This window comes from Camellia sinensis, chromosome 10 (assembly GCF_055761805.1).
Source record: "Camellia sinensis isolate YWXY chromosome 10, ASM5576180v1, whole genome shotgun sequence".
Classification (NCBI taxonomy): Eukaryota; Viridiplantae; Streptophyta; class Magnoliopsida; order Ericales; family Theaceae; genus Camellia; species Camellia sinensis.
The window spans coordinates 139,880,885-139,905,469 of NC_138970.1; the positions used below are offsets into that span (position 1 = coordinate 139,880,885).

Below are 24,585 nucleotides of genomic sequence, written 5' to 3' on the forward strand. Positions count from 1 at the left end.
CACTCTTCAGTCTGAACCCGCAGTCCGTAACGCAGTATACTCTTCCAAAACATAACACACTGCTCAATCTGAACACGCAGTTCATAACACGGTATTCGATTTTACAGCACACTGCTCAATCTGAACACACAGTCCATAATGCAGTACATTTTTTCATAACATAGCACACCGCTCACTTTGAACATGCAGTTGATAACACGATATTAAGTTTTATAGCAAACTGCTCAATCTGAACACACTGTCTATAACACAGTACACTTTTTTATAACATAGCACACGACTCGATCTAAACATGCAGTCCATAACGCAATGCACTTTTTCACAACATAGCACACCGCTCAATCTGAACATGTAGCTCATAACACGGTATTCGGTTTTATGGCACACTGCGCAATTTGAACAGGCAGTCCATAACGCAGTACACTTTTTCATAACATAGCACACCGCTCAATTTGAACACGCAGTTCATAACACGGTATTCGGTTTTACAGCACACTGCTCAATCTGAACACACAGTCCATAAGGCAATACACTTTTTCAAACAAAGCATATCGCTGAATCTGAACACGCAGTTCATAACACGGTATTCGATTTTATAGCACAGTGCTCAATCTGAACAGGCAGTGCATAACGCACTATACTTTTCCATAACATTGCACACCGCTCAATCTGATCACGCAGTTCATAACACGGTATTCGCTTTTATAGCACACTGCTCAATCTGAACTCGCTGTCCATAATGCAATACACTTTTTCATAACATAGCACACCGCTCAATTTGAACACGCAGTCCATAACGAAGTACACTTTTTCGCAACATAGCACACCGCTCAATCTGAACAAGCAGTTCATAACACGGTATTCGATTTTATTGCACGTTGCTCAATCTGAACATGCAGTGCATAACGCAGTACACTTTTTCATCACACGGCACACCGTTCAATCTGGACATGCAGTTTATAACACAGTATTCGATTTTATAGCACACTGCCCAATCTGAACACGCAGTCCATAACGCAGTACACTTTTTCATAACACAGCAAACCGTTCAATCTGAACAAGCAGTTCATAACACGGTATTCGATTTTAAAGCACACTGCTCAATTTGAACCCGCAGTCCATAACGCAGTACACTTTTTCATAACATAGCATACTGCTCAATTTGAACACGCAGTTCACAACACGATATTCGATATTTTAGCACAATGCTCAATCTGAAAACGCAGTCCATAATGCAGTACACTTTTTCACAACATAGCACACCGTTCAATCTGACACGCTGCACATAAGGCAGTACACTTTTTCACAACATAGCGCAACGCTCAATCTGAACACGGAGTTCATAACATGGTATTCGGCTTTGTAGCACAGTGCTCAGTCTAAAGCCGTAGTCCATAACGCAGTATACTTTTTCACAACATAGCACACCGCTCAATCTGAACACGCAGTTCACAACACGGTATTCGGCTTTATAGCACACTGCTCAATCTGAACACAGAGTCCATAACGCAGTACATTTTTTCCTAACATAGCTCACCGCTCAATCTGAACACGCAGTTCATTACACGATATTCGATTTTATAGTACACTTCTCAATCTGAACACGCAGTCCATAACGCAGTACACTTTTTCATAACAAAGCATATCGCTGAATCTGAACACGCAGTTCATAACACGGTAATCATTTTTATAGCACACTGCTCAATCTGAACACGCAGTCCATAACGCAGTACACTTTTTCATAACAAAGCATATCTCTGAATCTGAAAACACATTTCATAACACGGTATTCGATTTTATAGCACACTGCTCAATCTGAACCCGCAGTCCATAACACAGTACAATTTTTCATAACATAGCACCCCGCTGAATCTGAACACGCAGTTCATAACACGGTACTCGGTTTTATTGCGCATTGCTCAATCTGAACACACAGTCCATAACACAGTACACTTTTTCATCACACGGCACACCGTTCAATCTGAACAGGCAATTCATAACACAGTATTCGATTTTATTGCACACTGCTCAATCTGAACACGCAGTCCATAACGCAGTACACTTTTTCATAACACAGCAAACCGTTCAATCTGAACAAGCAGTTCATAACACGGTATTTGGTGGACTGCTTTGCCAGATACAGAGTCGCCACCTAAATGTTTTATTTTTGGGAAATTTAGGAAACCCTGACTCGTTGCCTAAGGCCACATGTCTGTCGTCACCGAAGTTGCCTCGGCTCGGGAACTTGGGTATGATTGGGGAAAGTCAGCTATGAGCACCCCCGCTCACCCGATCAAAGATCGGCCTCTACTAACCATGATATCTAGTTTTGAAAACATTATGCGTTCTTATTCCGATTAATTAGCTAATCTTACTATGTGATGTGCACAACACAAAAGTATAGACTAGATCGCCTAATTTGGAACAAAGCAATGCATATCTGTTTGTTTGAAAATTGGTTTGAAATTTGCTACTCGTAAGTAGGCTAAAACATGGATTTCAACGAGTTGTTCCAACTCAAACAATCCGACCTTCACCCACAGGCATTCAGGCAGATATATCACATAAGCATATAGCCACATGGTAAGCATGTTGTCATGTTAACATTCACACTCATGCGAGATGCTAAAGCATAAAACACTTACAGTGTACTCCAAGCCAAAATAATGAACATGTTAGCAATCAAATGTATGATCCAAGTTCATGTTAAATGGCTAATGCATCGCATAAAAAATGCAATCTAGAATAGGCTCGGCTAATCTAAAAGTGGCATGTGGAATGCAACAAGTAACACGTATTCAAGTTAGGTTTGAAATACTATGCAATTAGTGTGATGCGCCGAGCTTGGTGCATGCAATACAAATGAATGGATGCATGCATGCATAGCATAAGGATGCTAAATTAAAGTGGGTGCCAGCTATACAAAATATCTGTCAAAAGCAAATGCACAGTGGTCGGCCAGCCAAAAATGCCAAATTGACCAAAGAAATGGTTGACCGACCAAAAAGAGTGCCGACCGACCAAACATTTGGCCGATGGCAACAAAACAATGGCCGGTGGCCTCAATCCATGGCCGGTGAGATGTGGGGATGGCCAACAAGCCATTCCCTGCTCCTCAAAAGTAAAACACAAGTGTTTGGTGCAAAACCAAACACAAAACAGGCAAGTCGAGAGGTCTTGAGGCAAGGCACGTGACCGAGACCTCTGAGAACTCAAGACGAACACGAACATGGATGATCACCGAGTGTTCAAACGGTGACGTCCAAGTCTTGAGGACGGTAAAAAATGGGGTTTCTGTATGTGGTCCTACAAAGACATGCCTGTGATATATCCTGAGATTGTACAACACCGCATCCCTCTTGACCCTGAGGCCCGACCTGTTAAACAGAAACTCAGACAGATCCGTCCGGACTGGACTCTCAAGATTAAAGAAAGGTCACCAAGCAAATTGACGCAGGGTTCCTGCTGGTATTTGAGTTCCCAACTTGGTTGGCCAACATTGTTCCGGTGCCAAAGAAGGATTGCAGGATCCGGGTATGCGTGGATTTCAGGGATTTGAACAGAGCCAGTTCGAAGGACGACTTTTCTTTACCGCATATTGACGAGTTAGTGGACTTCACAGCGGGGCATGCTTTGTTTTCGTTCATGGATGGCTTTTCAGGCTACAACCAGATTGTGATGGCACTTGAAGACCGGGAGAAGACTACTTTCACCACTCCGTGTGGGACTTATTGCTATAGAGTAATGCCATTTGGGTTGAAGAATGCTGGAGCTACATATCAAAGGGCCGCAACCACGATATTGCACGACATGATCCATAAAGAAGTGGAGGTGTACATGGACGACATGATTGTCAAGTCCAAGGAAAGAGAGGGCCACTACACCGCCTTGAAAAAGTTTTTCCAAAGGATCGAAGAATTTCGATTGCGGCTGAATCCTCAGAAATGTACGTTCGGTGTTACAGAAGGGAAAATGCTGGGGTTCTTGATCACGCAGAGAGGTATCGAAGTCGACCCTTCCAAAATCAAGGCCATCTTAGAAATGCCACCACCGAGGACTAAAAAGGAGGTGCGAGACTTTCTGGGTAAAATGCAATTCATAAGACGATTTGTTGCTAAATTAACCTTGACTTGGGAACCACTATTTGGTCTCCTGAAGAAAGGAACGAAGTTCCAATGGGACAGCTGATGCCAAGCTGCTTTTGAACAGATCAAACAATACTTACAGAACCCACCCGTGTTGTCACCGCCTGAGCCGGGAAAACTGTTGATTTTGTACCTTTTAGTAACTGAAACTACAATGGGCTGCATGCTTGCATAGGAGTCTGAGGACAAGGTGGTGAGAGCTATCTACTACCTGAGCAAGAAGATGCTGGATTACGAAACCCGTTACACTCCGCTGGAAAAGGCTTGCTTAGCCTTGGTATGGGCTACCAGGAAGCTGCACACTACCTGTTAGCTCACTCTGTAATGTTGGTTTAAAGATTAGATCCCATTAAATATCTCTTCGAGAAACCAACACTTACAGGTAGGCTAGCTCGTTGGTTGCTTCTGCTTTCTGAATTCGATTTGAAGTGTGTGACTTGCAAGTCAGTAAAGGAGAGAGAGGTAGCCGAGTTCCTAGCCGATCACCTAGTTGAGGGGGATAAAGCAGTTGAGTACTTATTCCCAGACGAGCCCATCTTGCATATTGAAGATGAGTTTTGGATAATGTACTTTGACGGAGCGTCAAACCAGTACGGGTATGGGATAGGGGTGTTGTTGATAGCACCCGACAAATCTTGTATCCCTCTAGCATTTAAACTCCAATCCAAAGTCTCGAACAACGAAGTAGAGTATGAAGCATGCATTGCTGGTTTAGAAGCCGCCTAGAACTAGGGGCAAAACAGTTGGACAACATCGAGGACTCGAACCTTGTTGTATCTCAAGCTAAAGGAGATTGGAAAGTTAAAGAAGAAAAGATGAGAGTTTACCACCAGACCTTGGACTTGCTGATTCCTCGGTTTGAGAAACTGAACTTCGTTCATCTGTTAAGAGAAAACAATAGGTTTGCAGATTCATTAGCAACTCTATCTTCTATGATAGACATCCCTTTTGGAGTCCGGATGCGTCCAATCATCATTGACCAGAAGGTTGCACCGGCCTACGAGTCGATTGCTGCCATAGAAGAGATTCAAGATGAGAACCCTAGGTATTACGATGTCTGGAACTTCTTGGAGAAAGAAGCGTATCCACCAGAGGCAAATGCCAAAGACAACAAGTCAATCCGAAGAATGGCTGCTCAATTCATCATCTGTGGAGGAAAACTGTATAAGAGAGGTCATCTGGGAATGCATAAGCTATGTGTTGAGGCTGAAGAGTTGAAGCGCCTAATGGAGGCCATCTATGGGGAGAGTGCGGAGCTCAAATGAACGGGGTGATGCTAGCCCGAAAGATCCTCAGACAGGGTTGCCACTGGTCCACCATGGAGGAGGATTGTATCAGCTTTGTTCGGCGATGCCACAAATGTCAGATCCATGCAAACCGCATGAACATCCCGCCGTCAAAGCTATACAACATGACTTCGCCATGGCCATTTTCAGTTTGGGGAATCGATGTGATCGGGGCTGTCACTCCAAAGGGGTCTAATGGGCATGAGTTCATTCTGGTCGCGATAGACTATTTCACAAAGTGGGTTGAAGCCCAATCTTATGCGGTGTTGAAGGCTTCACATGTTGCGAAGTTCATCAGGAACAACATCATCTGTCGCTACGGGGTCCCAAACGAGATTATTTTAGATAACGGTTCCCACTTCAAGAAGGAAGTGATTGACTTGTTGGAAAAATACAACGTGGCTTTTTAGAAGTCATCCACATATCGCCCGCAGACCAATGAAGCAGTTGAGGCCGCCAACAAGAACATCAAACACATTCTGTAGAAGATGGTAGAAACCTACCGAGACTGGCCAGATAAGCTACCATTTGCTCTGTGGGGCTACCAGACGTCAATTTGGACTTCTACTGGAGTGACTCTGTATTCATTGGTTTATGGGATGGAGGCTGTTCTACCTATCAAAATTGAAGTTCGGTCATTATGAGTACTGGCTGAGTGCTAGATAGCTGAGGCATATTGGCAGCAGAGCAGGTTTGAAGAACTCATGCTCTTTGATGAGCGAAGGCTGAAAGCACTATACCATGTTCAGGGCTATCAACGAAGAATCGCCAGGGCTTTCAACAAGAAGGTTAAGTCCAGAAATTTGAAGGAAGGAGATTTGGTACTCAAAGACAACCGAGCTCCCATCCATGACCCTAGGGGCAAGTTCAGACCCAATTGGACTGGTCCCTACATCATTAAGTCTATTTGGTCAGGTGGAGCTGTCTCTCTAATGGACCTAGATGGCCTAGAGTTCTCACAGCCGATCAACATGGACAAATTGAAGAAATATTATCCCTGAGAGGCTCGCTAGGTCGTAAACTGGAAAGGGCGACCTAGGCAAAAGTTAGAGCACTGAAAATTTGAAATGATAAAAACTGAGATCGCAAGGTTGAAAACCGAGAAAGGGCAGCCTTGGCAAAAGTTAGAGCACAAAAGGAGAGTGTTAATACACGAGTGAACCCTAGCCGAACTACGTAAGGCTTGATTCCCATCTTTGGGATACGTAGGCAACTTCATCTTGAAGTCCAGCCGTAAACATTTCCCCGTTCAACTTTGTCCATGTGATCATTTTTGGTCATCTTTGTCTGATCCGCGTCATGAACTTCGGTTGTGATCTCCGGTACAACGCTATTCAGACTAGGGGCAACTTTCCAGTTGCTGGAATCTGGGGTTGTGCATCTCAATGACAGATCTCTGGCGTGTCCAGTTCTGATCCATATCGAAAATGATTTTCAAAAGTTTTAATAAAAGTTGATTTTGCTCAAATTAATCTTTTTATGGCTTAGACCACTTTCAGACCAAATGGAAAATTTTCAGTACCCACAACTTTCAATTTTATTAAGTTCAATACAGAGTTCTCCTGCCCTTCCATACAAATTGAAGTTGCTTTTTTATTACACTCATAAAGAAAACTTGAAAGTTCTGATTAAAGCAAATAAATCAGGGACATAGTCAAGTATTCTCGCGTCCCCTCCCAGAGCTGGTCAAAGCCTCTGATGCCAAGCTGGACCCAATCTGTGCCTCTTCATTGAGCAAATCTATGCACTCATCAGAAAGGGTGTAACTGAAAGTGGGAGCAGGGGCCAGAAGCTCTGTCATCCTCCATGCCGTAGCATACCGAGCTAGCTACGCGCCTCAAACCAGAAATGCAGCTGGGTACTCTATCCCTTCGGCCGGGCAAATCTGATCATGGCCGAACTGGCACTGGAACCGAAAAAGAAAGTAGAACACGTAGTGTGTCAGGCCAATCAACTGAATCCCGGGCTGCCGGGACATGCCGTAGCTCATTGTCAGTAGATTGAGCCAAGGACAGCGCCAAGCAATGTGGTCTGCGGACAAATTGCACATCTAGTCAAACCACCATCCCTCATCAAGGGCATCGACTAGACATCATCAGAAGAAGTAGCCGCGAGCTGAGTATGCTGGGCAAGAGTCCACAACCTGCAATTTGTCCATCAACCACACCTGGGGGAGGGATGAAAAATGAGAGATTAAAGAATAGAGAGATGTACGATGAGGGAGAAGTGAGAAAAGGGTTTTGAGAGAAAAATCGAGCCTGAGGGCCGAGTGATGTGAGCAATATATATGTGAGGAAGGGTGGGAACATTACTTGCAGCAGTAGTGGACTCCCTGCAAATCTGGTCGTTTCTCGGCGATGGAAAGCATCCAAGCCCATCAATTTCTCGGCCAATGTCATGGCAATGCAGCTCTTGCCCTCTTTCATGCCTTGGGCAACTTCGATCAGACGAACGCTAGACCCACTAAAGCCTAAGGCAAGCAAAAAGTGAGACAACATGCACAAGCAAAGGGCATGACGCCGAAAACCTTGCCAGTTGTGATCACCGCGGTGTAGACACCACATTTTTGACCGCCCTTAAGACTTGGGCGCTACTGATGGCTTACTCGATGATGAAAGGTGTGCAGGGCAAAGGTTCAATTTCTTCGGCAATGAGAGGGTCAAATCCCAACTTCACACCCCATTTTGGACCAAAGCTATTTTGAATGGTTTTTAGACCTTAAAACCCTCTTTTTCAAAACATTTTTGAAATAAAGTTTCTACGATGTTCCGAGGCTCACATTTTGTCAAAAAATACACTTTTCGATAAACCGACCAAGGACAAAGTGGAAATGAATGAAAGAGAGGTGAAATCATTGAAAAATCTTTCAAAACACCTTGCTCAGGGGTTTGAAGTTGAAGAAAAGAGGAGAAGAGGGGAGAAGCCAAGTTGGAGAAGAAGATAGGCAAGAATTGCTAAGAGAGGGACGAGCAGTCCTCGCTAAATCAAGCTTATTTGTCTATACACTTTGAGTTAAGTTGGAATTTTGATGCAAGGCTGGTACCATTGGAAAGCTTACTTCCGGGGCTTCAATTTTGACACAAGAATGACCTGAAAAGGAGTTCATATGAAGAAGTTATGCCCGTTTGAAGTTGGACCTGCAGAGCAGATTTTTCCTGCCGACCGGCCAAAACAAATGGCCGACCGACCAAATAGATAGCCGACCGGCCAAATGACCTTCCGGAGTACTCTACAGATTGAATAGATGCCAGCTGTGCCAGCTGGAATGCACAGACTCTGCTCCCCATGCACGTGTGTGGCTGTTTTGCACCCTTTGCACCCCTTTTGACCCTCTTTTTTTGCACCCTTTGCTCAAAGCTTCTTGAGGAAGCTTTGACCCCTTGTCTTGGCTTCCTCAAGAATCTTGCACCTTTGCATTAGCTTCTCTTAGAAGCTTGGTCCCTTTGACCCTTTTGTATAGCTTCTTTGAGAAGCTTTATGCCATTTCCTTGCTCCATAAAAGAAACCCATCCTCCTCCATTGTTTTGGTGGAGCAAAATCAGACCTAATACATACATATAACATATATATCACCCTCTCTCTCTATATCTCCCTCTCTCTCTACATTTGGGTGTGTTTGAGTGTTCAAAGACCCTTGTTCTTGGCCCTTTACACTACACATCCAAGCCTGCTACCTCCACCATCCATTCAAACACCTTGAGGCTAATTTTCAGAGGTTAGGAGCTCCTTTTCTTGGATCAAAGGCTGCTGCATTGCTGCTCTTCAAGGGTGAGTCACTCTCTTCCCTTTTCTAGCCTTCTTTTGCATGCTTTCTTAGCCACACTTTCTTGCTGTTTTGAGCTCCGACCATAACTGGAAATATCATTTTTTTTAGCTCATTTTTCTGTTTCATTAAGGGTCTTACCCTGTTTGGGACCCCCATCTTACACTTGCTTCATTACCCCTTTGTATGCCATAATCTTGCATAGTATTTTTGGCCTATGTGTGATCTGTTTTGGAGCATGATGTAAACTGTATATAGGCTTATTTTGAGCCCTTCTTCAACATTGAAGAAGGGCTCATCACTGTTTGGGACCTTCATGTGCCACTTGTCATTATACCCCTCTTTGGTCCCCATTTTTGCATGATTTATTAGCCTATTGTGTCTCTGTTTTTGGACTTTGGTCTGAACTGAAAATAGCCCAATTTTGACCTTCTCTTCATGTTTCATTAAGGGTCTATGGCTGTTTGAGACACCCTTTGTACACTTTAAGTTGTATCTCTCTTTTTAGCCCTATTTTTGCATAGCATTTTGAGCATTCTTGTATACTGTTTTGGGTCCGGCCATCAACTGTGAAGTGCAATATTTTTGGCCTCTCTTCAACATTGTTGAAGGGCCCCATTGTGTTTAAGGCCAGAAACCACTACTTGCTTCTTTATCCATCTTTTGGCCCTTTTTTGCATGAGAGCTTAGCCATACCTGTGTTGGTTTTTGTGGTTTTCCATACACTGTAAAACATCATATTTTGGGCCCCTCTTCAACATTGTTGAAGGGCCCTTACCTATTTGAGGTCTGCAGCTGCGACTTGCTTCTTTATCTCACATTTAGGGCCATTTTTGCATGCTTGTTTCTCCCTATTTTTGTTTGCTGTTTGGCCTTGCTTGAAACTGTAAACATGCTTATTTTGGGGCTGCCTTGAATCTGTCTTCACATGTCATAAGAAAATAATGCATGCTTGATGTAGCTACAAGCCATTTCATGTGCTCAAATCTTGCATTTCGGGACCATCTCATGCATCGGGTGCTATGTTGTCTTGATTCGGGGCTGTTTTGGGCCATGTTTTTCAGCTGAAACTTGCATGTTTGTATGCCATTTTCCATGCCTTTCCATGTCTTGTTAGAGTGGCATTCTATGCCTTAGGTTTGGTCCTCGGTTTGCGTGCACGCATTTCGAGAGTGTCATTTTTCGTCTAATGGCCATTGATTTTGACATGCTTGTGAGCTATCCATGTCAGTTTAAGTCCATCATCGCATTTTGTTGCATGCCATGTTTGCTTACATGTTTAGGTTGCGCGCCTAATATACATTGCTCATTTCCATGTTCATGTTGCATACTTAGCCTCCATGCCTAGGTCGCATTTCATTGAGCATGCATCCCTTGCCCCTTGATCAATCATGATAGGCGTTGGGGCCCTTTGATATGTTTTGTGTTTGCATTTCATTTGATATCGAAGTTGCAAAACTTGGCCTCTTAGGCCATCATGCATAATTGATGGCCCGAGGGTCATGCTCCCTTGAGTCCCTTGCATGATAGGGAGTGTGCCCGCGCATACATTTGCTCAAAATTCCATGCCATACACTGTCTGTCCTTGTTGCTGTCAAAAAACCAATTTCTGCAGGGAGTTTTTGCCGACCGGCACTGTAGAGTGTCGACCGGCCATAGATTGGTGGCCGATAATATGAAACCCCAGCCGATGGATAAGTCCCATGGCCGGTGGGTATTCCCTTTAGCCGATGGTGTCCTACAGGGTTCAGGGAACCTGTCCCAGGATTTTGGCAGTTTTCAGAGAAGCAGGGCAGTGTAAACAGAGGCAGCAGTGGTATGGTACGGGCTTTCGGGGGAAGATAAATCCGAGCATGCATCATTCACGCATCCCGAGACGGGGGCTGCGGCCATCTTCTCTTTGCATTTAATTTGTTAATTAGATTAGAAATTTTGTAATAATTAATTTAGTTTTATTTATTCGGACTGTAATATTTATTTGGACCCTCCGAGTGAGGGCAATTGTGTAATAAGTGTGCGTGAGTGTGTGTATGTCTTCCAACCCCACGTCTTTCTTCCCTTTTATTTACCCGCTTATGATGGTAGACTAAGGCATATTTAAATTAGCATACCTTATGCTATGCATGCGTGCATTCATACATTTGTCTTGCATGCACCGGGCTCGGTACATCATGCTAACTGCATTTGTATTTCAATTCCAAATTGAATACGTGCATCAATTGATTGCATGTCACATGCCATGTTTAGGTTAGCCGAGCCTATTCTAATTGCATTTTGTATGTGTTGCATTAGACATTTAAACATGGACTTGGATCATGCATGTTTATTAACGAGTTCTTTGTTTTGGCGCGGAGTACTATGTGAGTATTTTAATGCTTTAGCATATCGCATGCGTGTGAATGCTACCATGACAGAATGCTTACTATGTGGCTAGATGCTTATGTGATAAACTGTTTGAATGCCTGTGGGTGAAGGTTGGATTGTCTGAGTTGGAAAGACTCGTTGAAATCCGTATTTTAGCCTACTTGCGAGTAGCAAATTCCAAAACATTTTCCAAAACAAACGGATATGCAATGCTTATTCCCAAATTAGGAAATCTAGTCTATACTTGTGTGCTGTGCGCATAACATAGTAATTCTGCTCATAGCTGACCTTCCCTGATCGTACCCAAGTTCCCGAGCCAAGGTAACTTTGGTGATGACGGACACGTGGCCTTTGGCACCGAGTCAGGGTTTCCTAAATTCCCCTATTTTAAAATATTTAGGTGGCGACTCTGTATCTGGCAAAGCAGTCCATGTTTGGCACTTCTTTTCAAAAAATCTGTTTTCTCAAAACAATTTGCCGGATTTGGACTCTTTGGTTCAGATTAAGAACCATGACACAAATTGAGTCCGAACTGTAGCATGAAAGCCTCACGTAGGCGCGTCTACAGTTTCTGGCGACTCTGCTGGGGATTTAGAGAACTTGACTCGAACTCATGATATCTTGTTTTGATTTCATTTATGTGTCTCTTTGCATTGCATGTGCATTGGTGCGCCTAGGACACCGTGTTTGCCATATGCTATTCCTGAACGATTTGTCGAAGGCTTGTCTTGTCAAGGCATGACCATAAGGCTGACCGGTTATAGGCTCTGACAGTATGGGAACACAAACCCCGGTTTTACCGGGGCACCCTTTTTGACCATTCGACCTAGTGCATATTCGGAATCCATAGTGACCATTCCAAACTAGGACAGGTTGGTTACCCGATGCTAAGTTCCTTGAAACCGCTGTGTGCGTAGAGAAACCCTAGTTCCTGACAAAATAGGACAGGGAAACCCTACCCCAACATAGGGGTGTTTTGGCTCTCTCTTACTTGCTATGTGCTTTTAGAGTGTATCTCTACAGGAACGCATATACCAGTTTGCAAGTCTGGGCATCAGGCCTGTGGGCATCAGCATCAGTATTTGGGGAATCAGTTTTACCCGAGGGTATCAGTTTACAGGCAGATATTTGGGAAACAGTGATCAGTATTGAGTACAGTCATCCTAGTATGCTCAAATCCGTTCCAGTGAAATTGTTCTGAGATGCTGTCTATTTTCTCTTTTGCTAGGGTAGTCCTGGAACTATAGCTTTAGAAGGCTCCGATATCCCCGGGGTACATTGGACTATTGTTGATAGACTTTGTTAGGTCAGAAATTTAATTCAAGGGCAACCAGTGTTCTTTCGCTGAGGCAAGGCAAAGAAAGGCCAGTCAGGGCTCACCGGTTCATCTGATCCGTCAGTCGCCAGTCACATCACCTTTGTTCAGACTCAGCAGACTATAATGGCCCAGGGTTAGGAAGAATTTGTAGCCGTGATAGCAGCGTTAAATCAGGGAACTGCCATCCAAGCTGAGACCAGTATTGAAATGCAGCGTCCATCTGGAGCATCTGCCTCACATCCAGCTTTGGGACCCCAACCAAACTTTGACCCATTTCCGCCAGTTGAAGATTTGCAGTGTCTGAATCCTCGAGAAAGGTTGACTCAAGCTCAGGTGCTCAAACCCCTGGTACAGCCTAATGAGAGACTTTATTCCCTTGATGTTAATGAGCTCAATCCAACTGCAGTGAAAATTGCGAGCCTTGAGAGGCAATTCAAAAAGGCACAGGGCCTTAACTCCATTCCAGACATTGAGGATGGGCACATCGAGGCTGCTGTTCGGCTCCCAGACAGATTCAAAACGCCATATATTGACCATTTCGATGGGTCTGGAGATCCAATGGTACATATCCGACTTTTCTTGGATGTCTTAAAGCCGATGGGACTGACTAAGCCACAGAAACTCTCTCTGTATGGAAGAACCCTATCGGGTGTAGCAGCCACTTGGTATGCTAAGTTGGAAGATAAAGTGAAGCAAGACTAGGAAGAATTGGCTGAGGCCTTTGTCGATCAGTATTCCTACAATACCCAAGTTGAAATGACCATGCAAGAGCTTGAAACCACCCGCCAGAACCAAAGAGAGCCTTTTGTGGAATTTTTCGCAAGATGGCGAGCAAAGGCAGCACAGATGACAGATCGGCCTTCCGAGAGGGATCAAGTGCAAATGATGGTGCGAAACCTCGAGCACGATATGTTGCAAAAGTTGATAGTCGCTCCACTATTCACTTTCAAAAGTTCGCATGAACTGGGGGTTCAGGTCGAGAATGCGTTCAACAGCGGGATCATTCCCAGAACAAGTGAACCGATAAGAAGGGTGATTTTCGGGAGTACCTGTCACACCCCGAACTTGCCCCTAAAAGTTCGGGCATGACCCATTCAGAAACAGACATATAACCTGGTATATATAGCATGTGGGGCCTTGACGGAAGCACAAAGTATTAGAAGAATACAAAACCAGCAAACTCCATTGAGCTATTTCTAACATGCCAGGATCTCATACATTACATGCGCCATGATAGGTTGATAGAGTCCAAAAATATTCCTTAGCAATACTTATATACAAACACATATACAGACCCAACCCTGTAGTCGGGCATATAATAAAAAAAAACTGTTGAAGTTATATACATTCCACCTTGGAAAGATAGCCAAGAAGTAAGCTAATTATCTTAATAGACTTCACAAATAAGTGGCCTCAAAAGTGCTTGGGTACACGAAGGTTGACAAAAGAAACCGGGCGTCATGGTTTAGGATTGACCACCTGGTTGATTGCCTACAGAAACAGACATAACAAATAGTGAGCCGGGCTCAATGAATAGTAATACATGAATGAAACAATGCTCAACTTCAAACATGACATATATCAATACATATGGAAAAGCAGAGATCACAAAGTTAGCCTGATTCTGTATTCATCTCATAATGGCCTTAGGCCCAATCTTGAACATAACAGCTTAGCATATCACATTCTTAAGTCATAGTGGCTTGAAGCCCTTGAACATGGTGGCGTGAACATGGTGGCGTAATGCCCTTGAACATAGTGGTGCGAGGCCCTTAAACATGGTGGCACAAAGCCCTTGTAACATATGGCACTAAGGCCTTTGAAACGTGTGGCACAAGGCCCTTGTAACTTGTTGGCATTGAAGCCCTTGAAAGTGGCATAAAGCCCTTGAAACCATACTTATACGAACTCAAGAGGTGTCTCACACAGATTCTAGAGGTGGCTCACGTCGTAGCACTTAGTTCCGCGTAGCACTTTGTTTCATATCATAATAACTTATATTGAATGACCGTAGGCCTATCTTTCCCATTTTATTCTTTACATACTTGGAACATACTTGAGCATTAACATACATACTTGAGACATTAACATAGTCGCGTAACGAAATGCTAATGAAAATCATTAGTCATATGTAAAGAGGATAATGATACTACTACTCACAGTGTTGCGATGATGTGCTTGTTCTTCCCGGAGTGTGCCCTGCACACATTCAACCTTACACAATTTAGTTTCCTTTCCATATTAGATCACTTTCTGTTTCGTTTTACTTCGAAGGAATTTATACATATTAAAAGGCATCAAATACATATTCCGACAACATTGGAGGGTTCTACACGCAAAACGGAGCAAACAGTATTTTTCAGCATGAGCCGCACGTGCGGCTGTGAGCCCCGCACGTGCGGCAGTTGGCCCCGCACGTGCGGCCCTGAGGTCCCCCACGTGCCTTTTTAGCAGAACAAAAGCCCCAAAATTGCCCTTCTCCCGCACGTGCGGCCCCTACCCCCGCACGTGCGGCGATTCTGCACTTCCAGTCCGAAATTTGCTAAAAAATTCCAATCTTTTCGGAGTGTTTTCAAGGCTCTAAATTGAAACTTCTAGGTGTTAAATCAAGGCTAAAACAACATATAAATTATACATACAACACACCAAAATTTATCTAACTTGAATTGGGCTCATGAATATAACTCAATTAATTTGGAGCAACCATAGAAGTTCATCCACATATCATTGTTCTTGAAGCTCCTAACTTTATACCCACATACATAAATATACAAAACATGGCATAAACATGGATAGCAATTCTTAATCAAATAACTTGAATTGGTCCAACATGCACAAATAGTAGGATTATCATACCAAGTCTTCAACATACACATGTTTTCAAACTTTTATCACACTTAGCTCATACCATAGCCAAATCTTACTACTTCAAATTGAGGAGGAGAATTAGATTAGGGAAGTTGAATTCACCTTAGCTTCAATCTCAATTCCCCCTTGCTCTCATCCCCTTTTCCCTTTTCTCCCAAGAAGATGCTATGGAAAACTTGCTAAGTCTTACGGTCATAAGACTCTTATAAGCATGTATATATATAAAGCTTGAATAGGGACAAAAATTAATCGTTTAAGCATCCCCAAATTGAAATTTCACAGAAGTGCTTAATATTACTTAAAAATTATGCTGATTATATATGTGAAATCAATTCCAGATAATTAAGCCTCTAAGGCTTCCAATTTCTGATCTAAGCATTCTCATGTAACAGATACTTTTCTTATTGAACAGATAGACATCTTTAATCATATGGTTTACTTACTTAATTTAAATTTCCCATAGGATTCCACAGTAAGCATTCAAAATCATAAAATAGGATCCGAAAATATAACAAAGAACATGTACGAGGGTCGGGTTATTACACTCTCCCCCCCTTAAATAAGTTTGGTCCTCCAAACTTGTTTTACCTTAGGGTAGAAACAAATGTGGATACTGATGTTGCATTTCCTCTTCTCTTTCCCAAGTTGCGTCAGTTCCGTAATGTTCTTGCCATTCCACTTTTACCATTGGTATTTCTCGGTTTCGTAACTGTTTCACTTGCCGATCTAAAATGCGAATTGGTTTCTCCTCATAAGTTAACTTATCATCTAGTTCAATCTGGTGATAATCAATAACATGAGACGGATCCGCAAGGTACCTCCGAAGCATAGAAACATGAAACACATTATGTACTTGGCTCATATGTGGCAGAAGGGCAACCCGATAAGCTACCAGACCCACCCTTTCCAGAATTTGAAAGGGACCAACGTAGCGGGGCGTTAACTTACCCCTTTTCCCGAATCTTGGATGGCCTTTCATCGGAGTAACTTTTATAAAGATGTGACTGCCCACTTCGAATTCCAAATCTCTCTGTCGGTTATCCGCATAACTTTTTTGTCTACTTTGAGCCGTTTTTAATCTTTCCCGAATAATTTTAACTTTTTCAGTTGTCAGCTGAACAATTTCAGGTCCTAGCAAGGATTTATCTCCAACTTCAGCCCAACATACGGGAGAACGACACGGTCTTCCATACAAAGCTTCATAGGGTGCCATTGCAATACTTGCATGGTAACTATTGTTGTATGCAAACTCTACCAGCGGTAGATGGGTCTCCCAACTCTCTTGAAACTCTAGCACACACATCCGGAGCATATCTTCTAGAGTTTGTATTGTTCTCTCGGATTGACCATCAGTTTGAGGATGAAAAGCTGTGCTGAACTTTAATTCTGTACGCATGGCTTCTTGTAAACTTTGCCAAAATCTGGAAACGAACTTCGATCCCTATCCGATATAATCGAGACCTGTACACCATGCAATCTTACAATTTCATTCACATAAATGACCGCCAGTCTATCTGCATTGTACTGAGTCTTCACTGGTAGAAAGTGGGCAGACTTAGTCAATCGGTCGACAATGACCCATATAGAATTCATACCCCGAGGTGTCCGTGGTAATCCCACAACGAAATCCATGGTTAAATGCTCCCACTTCCATTCCGAGATTGGAAGGGGTTGTAATAATCCCGCTGGTCTTTGATGCTCCGCTTTCACTTGCTGACACTACAAGCACTTAGAGACGAAGTCTGCAATCTCCTTTTTCATGTTTGGCCACCAAAAATTTTGTTTCAAATCCCGGTACATTTTAGTACTTCCCGGATGCATGGAAAATCTTGAAGTGTGTGCTTCTTCCATCAATTTCCATTTAAGTTCCAACACATTGGGGACACATACTCGGTCTTGAAATTTGAGTACCGAATTCACTAAACTAAACCCCGATTGTGGCTTGGTCTTCAACTCATCACATACCTTCTTTAGAACGTCATCCTCCATTTGATGTGACTTGATATCTTCAAGCAAGGTCGGTTGAGCCATTACTGCTGCCAGTACTGTTTCCTGTCCAGGTATCTTAAATTCCACCCTCATTTTATCCAATTCATTTATCAATTCCCTTTGCTCCGTAAACAGGTTGGCCAAATCTCCCATATTTTTCCGACTAAGAGCATCTGCAACCGTGTTGGCCTTGCCGGGATGATAATGGATCTGTAAATCATAGTCTTTGATTAACTCTAACCACTGACGCTGCCGCATGTTCAATTCCTTCTGGGTAAAAAGGTACTTAAGGTTTTTGTGGTCGGTGTAAACTTCACAGGTAGTACCATACAAATAGTGCCCCCATATCTTTAGATCAAAAACCACCGCCGCGAGCTCAAGATCATGCATGGGATAATTCTTTTCATGGGGTTTAAGTTGTCGTGAAGCATAGGCAATAACCCTTCCACCTTGCATAAGCACACACCCTAATCCTTTATGAGACGCATCACTGTAAATCACGAACCCTTCGATGCCAGATGGTAAAGCCAAAACTGGAGCTGTGGTTAATTTCATCTTTAATTCCTGGAAAGCAGATTCCCGCTCTTTTGACCATTCAAATGCAACTCCCTTTCGAGTCAATTGTGTAAGTGGCCCAGCAATTTTAGAAAAATCTTGAACGAATCTCCTGTAATAGCCAGCTAATCCCATAAAGCTACGCACTTCGGTCACATTGGTAGGAGTCAGCCATTTCACAATCGCCTCAATTTTGTGTGGATCAACAGAAACTCCTTCCTTTGTGATAATATGCCCCAGGAATGCCACCTCGAATAGCCAAAATTCACATTTCTTAAGCTTTGCATACAATTTCCTTTCCCGGAGGGTTTGAAGAATTAAGCGAATATGGGTTTCATGAGCTTCCACATTCTTTGAATAAATGAGGATATCATCAATAAAGACCACCACAAATTCATCTAGATAGGACTTAAAAACGCGGTTCATCAAATCCATAAAGGCTGCTGGGGCATTAGTAACTCCAAAGGGCATGACCAAAAATTCGTAATGACCATACCGAGTTCGAAAAGCTGTCTTCTCAACATCATCAGCCTTGACTTTTAATTGATGGTATCCAGACCGTAGATCAATCTTAGAAAAGACCTGTGCCCCTTGAAGCTGATCAAATAGGTCATCGATTCTTGGCAACGGATACTTATTCTTGATTGTGACTTTGTTAAGTTCTCTGTAATCGATACAAAGCCGGAGTGTTCCATCCTTCTTCTTTACAAACAAAACTGGCGCACCCCACGGAGATACACTCGGGCGGATAAATCCCTTGTCCAATAAATCTTGCAACTGCATTTTCAATTCTTTCATCTCAACTGGCGACATTCTATACGGAGTCTTAGAAATGGGTTAAGTTCCCGGTGCTACTTCAATTGTAAACTCAATTTCACGATCTATTAACTGTCCTGGTAGTTCTTCTGGAAAAGCATCCGGAAATTCACAGACAACTGGGATCATGTCGGTATTCCCATTTACCATTTGCCCCTCTAGAACACTACATAAATACCCCTGACACCCTTTCTGAATTAATTTACAAGCCCTTGCTGCGGAAATTAAGTAAGGTGGTGAAGTCACTCCATGTCCCTGAAAGGTAGACCCTGATTGCCCCGGAGGGTAGAAATTGATTTGTTTAGTCAAACAATCTATAGTTGCACCATATTCACCTAACCAGTCCATTCCCAGAATAATATCAAAATAGGCCATATCAAGAGGCAACAGATTGGCATATACTCGGATATCCCCAAGTTGGAGTTCACAAGCAACATAGATAGAAGTACAAATCATAGGGCTTCCCAAAGGTGAAGACACACACAACATATAAGACAGTTTTTCTTCAGTTTTATCTAATTTAGGAGCGAATAGTTTCGACACAAAAGGGTGGGTGGAGCCAGAATCAAATAATACGTGAGCGAAATGACCGTGAACGATAAATGTACCTGACACCACCGTTGCCGCATTTTGCACATCTCCCGGAACCAATGCGAACACCCTGCCTTGTCTCGCAGTGTCTTTATTATTAGTAGGTTTAACAGTTGTCTTGGTGTTAGAAGTTAGTGCAGACCTTGCTGAACTTGTAGTGGTTCTATTATTGCTTTGTTGATTTCTTTGAGGGCAATCCTTGATCAAATGACCCGTCTTGCCACACTGGAAACAGGGTCCAAACTTCCGATAGCACGTTCCACGATGCTTCTTCCCATATTCCAGACAAGTCGGTATTGAATCCTGACTAGGGGTAGAAGTATTTGAACTCCCCAAGGTCTGCTTTTTGTTTGGTGGAGTAGGTGATCCCTTCGACCATTGGGTATTTTGCCTCTTCCCTTTCCATTCCGAAATTCGACTCTGAGTAGCGAGATTCCCCTCCACTATAACGGCTCTCTCCAACACATCAACATAAGTAGGTAACTTCAACATGTTGACCTTATCCAGGATAGCGCTCCGTAATCCCCCTTCAAATTTACGCGCCTTCTTATAATCCGAATCCACCATATGGGGTGCAAACCGAGCCAATTCTGCAAATTGGGCTTCGTATTCAGCGACAGTTTTGTTCCCTTGCCTGAGAGTTTCGAATTCCGTTACCTTCTTATCCCGCATGCTTTGAGGGAAGTACTTGTCATAAAACAATTCCAAAAATCTGTCCTATGTCAACCCTTGGTGTACAGTTCTCGTAAGCATCCACCATCTGCGTGCCTCATCCTCAAGAGTAAAGGTAGCCAATTGCACCTTCTGAGCTTCTGTGCAAGGAAAGACTTCGAATAACTTCTCTATTCCCAACACCAACGCCTCAGCTTTCATTGGTTCTATTCCTCCTTTGAAGGATGGCGGTTTCATCTTTTTAAACTCCTTAGTAAGGGTGATAGTCCGGTCTTCAGCATGGAAATCTTGTACTGCCGGTGGAGGTACTAGTGATGGGGGTGGTTGTTGTGGCTGTTGCTGTTGTTGCCATAGGGTCTCCGTCATTTCCATAATCATTCTCTCCATTCTATCCAGCCGTGCAGAAGTAGCATCTTCTGTATCTTCTGTCCTTGTCCTCACCATTGCCTACACAATAATCATTTATACATGATAGACATATTTCAAAAGTGTTAGCATTATCAGAGTAGACTTATCTTTGCCATCGCTTTTTCATATACTTTCAGAATGTCATGCAAAATGCCTAAAGCTTTTCTAGACACCCTAAAGCTTAATGGATCCGTGTGTGAGATAGTAACTCGTGCTCTGATACCACTTGTCACACCCCGAACTTGCCCCTAAAAGTTCGGGCATGACTCATTCAGAAACAGACATATAACCTGGTATATATAGCATGTGGGGCCTTGACGGAAGCACAAAGTATTAGAAGAATACAAAACCAGCAAACTCCATTGAGCTATTTCTAACATGCCAGGATCTCATACATTACATGCACCATGATAGGTTGATAGAGTCCAAAAATATTCCTTAGCAATACTTATATACAAACACATATACAGACCCAACCCTGTAGTCGGGCATATAATAAAAAAAAACTGTTGAAGTTATATACATTCAACCTTGGAAAGATAGCCAAGAAGTAAGCTAATTATCTTAATAGACTTCACAAAATAAGTGGCCTCAAAAGTGCTTGGGTACACGAAGGTTGACAAAAGAAACCGGGCGTCATGGTTTAGGATTGACCACCTGGTTGATTGCCTACAGAGACAGACATAACAAATAGTGAGCCGGGCTCAATGAATAGTAATACATGAATGAAACAATGCTCAACTTCAAACATGACATATATCAATACATATGGAAAAGCAGAGATCACAAAGTTAGCCTGATTCTGTATTCATCTCATAATGGCCTTAGGCCCAATCTTGAACATAACAGCTTAGCATATCACATTCTTAAGTCATAGTGGCTTGAAGCCCTTGAACATGGTGGCGTGAACATGGTGGCGTAATGCCCTTAAACATAGTGGCGCGAGGCCCTTAAACATGGTGGCACAAAGCCCTTGTAACATATGGCACTAAGGCCTTTGAAACGTGTGGCACAAGGCCCTTGTAACTTGTTGGCATTGAAGCCCATGAAAGTGGCATAAAGCCCTTGAAACCATACTTATACGAACTCCAGAGGTGTCTCACACGGATTCTAGAGGTGGCTCACGTCGTAGCACTTAGTTCCGCGTAGCACTTTGTTTCATATCATAATAACTTATATTGAATGGTCGTAGGCCTATCTTTCCCATTTTATTCTTTACATACTTGGAACATACTTGAGCATTAACATACATACTTGAAACATTAATCATGGTTACGTACTTGAGACATTAACATAGTCGCGTAACGAAATGCTAATGAAAATCATTAGTCATATGTGAAGAGGATAACGATACTACTACTCACAGTGTTGCGATGATGTGTTTGTTCCTCCCAGAGTGTGCCCTACACACATTCAACCTTACACAATTTAGTTTCCTTTCCATATTAGATCACTTTCTGTTTCGTTTTACTTCGAAGGAATTTATACATATTAAAAGGCATCAAATACATATTCTGACAACATTGGAGGGTTCTACACGCAAAACGGAGCAAACAGTATTTTTCAGCATGAGCCGCACGTGCGGCTGTGAGCCCCACACGTGCGGCAGTTGGCCCCGCACGTGCGGCCCTGAGGTCCCGCACGTGCCTTTTTAGCAGAACAAAAGCCCCAAAATTGCCCTTCTCCCGCACGTGCAGCCACAACCCCCGCACGTGCGGCAACACTTCCCGCACGTGCAGCCATGACTCCAGCACGTGCGGCGATTCTGCACTTCCAGTCCGAAATTTGCTAAAAAATTCCAATCTTTTAGGAGTGTTTTCAAGGCTCTAAATTGAAACTTCTAGGTGTTAAATCAAGGTTAAAACAACATATAAATTATACATACAACACACCAAAATTTATCTAACTTGAATTGGGCTCATGAATATAACTCAATTGATTTGGAGCAACCATAGAAGTTCATCCACATATCATTGTTCTTGAAGCTCCTAACTTTATACCCACATACATAAATATACAAAACATGGCATAAACATGGATAGCAATTCTTAATCAAATAACTTGAATTGGTCCAACATGCACAAATAGTAGGATTATCATACCAAGTCTTCAACATACACATGTTTTCAAACTTTTATCACACTTAGCTCATACCATAGCCAAATCTTACTACTTCAAATTGAGGAGGAGAATTAGATTAGGGAAGTTGAATTCACCTTAGCTTCAATCTCAATTCCTCCTTGCTCTCATCCCCTTTTTCCTTTTCTCCCAAGAAGATGCTATGGAAAACTTGCTAAGTCTTAAGGTCATAAGACTCTTATAAGCATGTATATATATAAAGCTTGAATAGGGACAAAAATTAATTGTTTAAGCATCCCTAAATTGAAATTTCACAGAAGTGCTTAATATTACTTAAAAATTATGCTGATTATATATGTGAAATCAATTCCGGATAATTAAGCCTCTAAGGCTTCCAATTTCTGATCTAAGCATTCTCATGTAACAGATACTTTTCTTATTGAATAGATAGACATCTTTAATCATATGGTTTACTTACTTAATTTAAATTTCCCATAGGATTCCACAGTAAGCATTCAAAATCACAAAATAGGATCCAAAAATATAAATAAGAACATGTACGAGGGTCGGGTTATTACAGTACCAATGCTGGTAGTAGCACTATTCCCAAACCCACCGAGATTAATACAGTCGCTACAGCCGACCCTTTTGCCAATCCAAGCCTACAAACCGCCGGCCCAGCCCGAGCTCAAGGCAGAACTTTCACCCCCCTCTATATGAGCCTGACTAGCGCACTAAAAGCCTTGATGGAAAGAGGGCACCTCAAACCCCTCGATCCTCAACCTCTACCTGACCCACTCCCAGCCAGACATAACCCCTCCAAGTACTGTCTGTACCATCAGCAGCGCGGTCATGGCACCGACCGTTGCTGCCGCCTTCGTCATGAGATCCAAAATCTCATTGACGACCGGACGATAGCTCCACCTTCAGCCCCCAATGACCAAGTACCTCATCCACATCTTAACCTAATCCATACATTGGTCGTCCCTTACGACCCCAGCGTATACATCACCCCAGTCTATCTACCCAAGCCTAATGTGTTTATCCCAGAGAGCCTGGACTTATGCATGATGGGTGTATCTGAACCCCAATCATCTCAAACCCATGAACTCACTACTTCTGAGCTGATGAGGATGATCGAAGTTCTTCAGAGAACTGTGGCAGATCTGGCCTTTGGGGTTTTGGCCCCATCATCAACCACATCACGTACCAGGGAGTTCATATCTAAAGGCACCCTAACTTTGGGACGGGTTGCATTGGAAGAAGGCCAATCTCTTGACAAAGTGGAAGTGACTGGTAAGAACAAGGTAGGGGCAGGCAATGGTCCCCATGGACACCTTCGGTGGGATATTGAGGCTTTGAAAGCTGAGGGGCTGAACAAAGAGCAAGTCCTCGCCGTTGTCAGAACAACTGTGGATGACACTTTCGCCACTCAGAATGAGAGCAGTCTGAATCAAGGGGCAAGCCGGGAGAAGGGCCTTTGTATCAGAAATGTTCCCTTCAGCCCTAATCCCATGCTCGGAAACGATCAGCAAACCCAGTCAACGCCTGCCAATCCCTTTGCTGGTGCATCTAGCAAAACTCCACAAACGTCAAAATACCCACCTCGAGGCCAGAGGGTGTTCACACCACTGTACATGTCTCTATCAGCAGCCTTTAGGATCCTGATTAGAGGGGGGATTTGAAACCCTTGGAACCGCGACCATTGCCGGATAGACTTCCTCACTCCCA

General features: G+C 43.1%; 1 protein-coding gene across 1 annotated transcript; it reads right to left on the reverse strand.

Moving 5' to 3' along the window:
* Positions 1-17,124: 17,124 nt before the first annotated feature.
* On the reverse strand, positions 17,125-22,045 carry LOC145800723 (uncharacterized). Its single transcript, XM_082890453.1, has 6 exons — positions 22,010-22,045; positions 20,677-20,814; positions 19,144-20,382; positions 18,436-18,819; positions 17,710-18,297; positions 17,125-17,205 (listed from the first exon to the last, which is right to left on the reverse strand). The coding sequence occupies exons 1-6, from the start codon at positions 22,043-22,045 to the stop codon at positions 17,125-17,127; spliced, it is 2,466 nt and encodes an 821-aa protein (XP_082746579.1).
* Between the last annotated feature and the right edge of the window lie 2,540 nt (positions 22,046-24,585).

Coding starts and splice junctions, on each gene's coding strand:
- LOC145800723 (XM_082890453.1), bottom strand. CDS start 22,045: ATGATTAATGTTTCAAGTATGTATGTTAATGCTCAA. Junction 20,815..22,009: donor GTATGTATGTTAATGCTCAA/GTATGTTCCAAG, acceptor ATTATTGTGTAG/GCAATGGTGAGGACAAGGAC. Junction 18,298..18,435: donor CTCCTACCAATGTGACCGAA/GTGCGTAGCTTT, acceptor TCTGCTTTCCAG/GAATTAAAGATGAAATTAAC.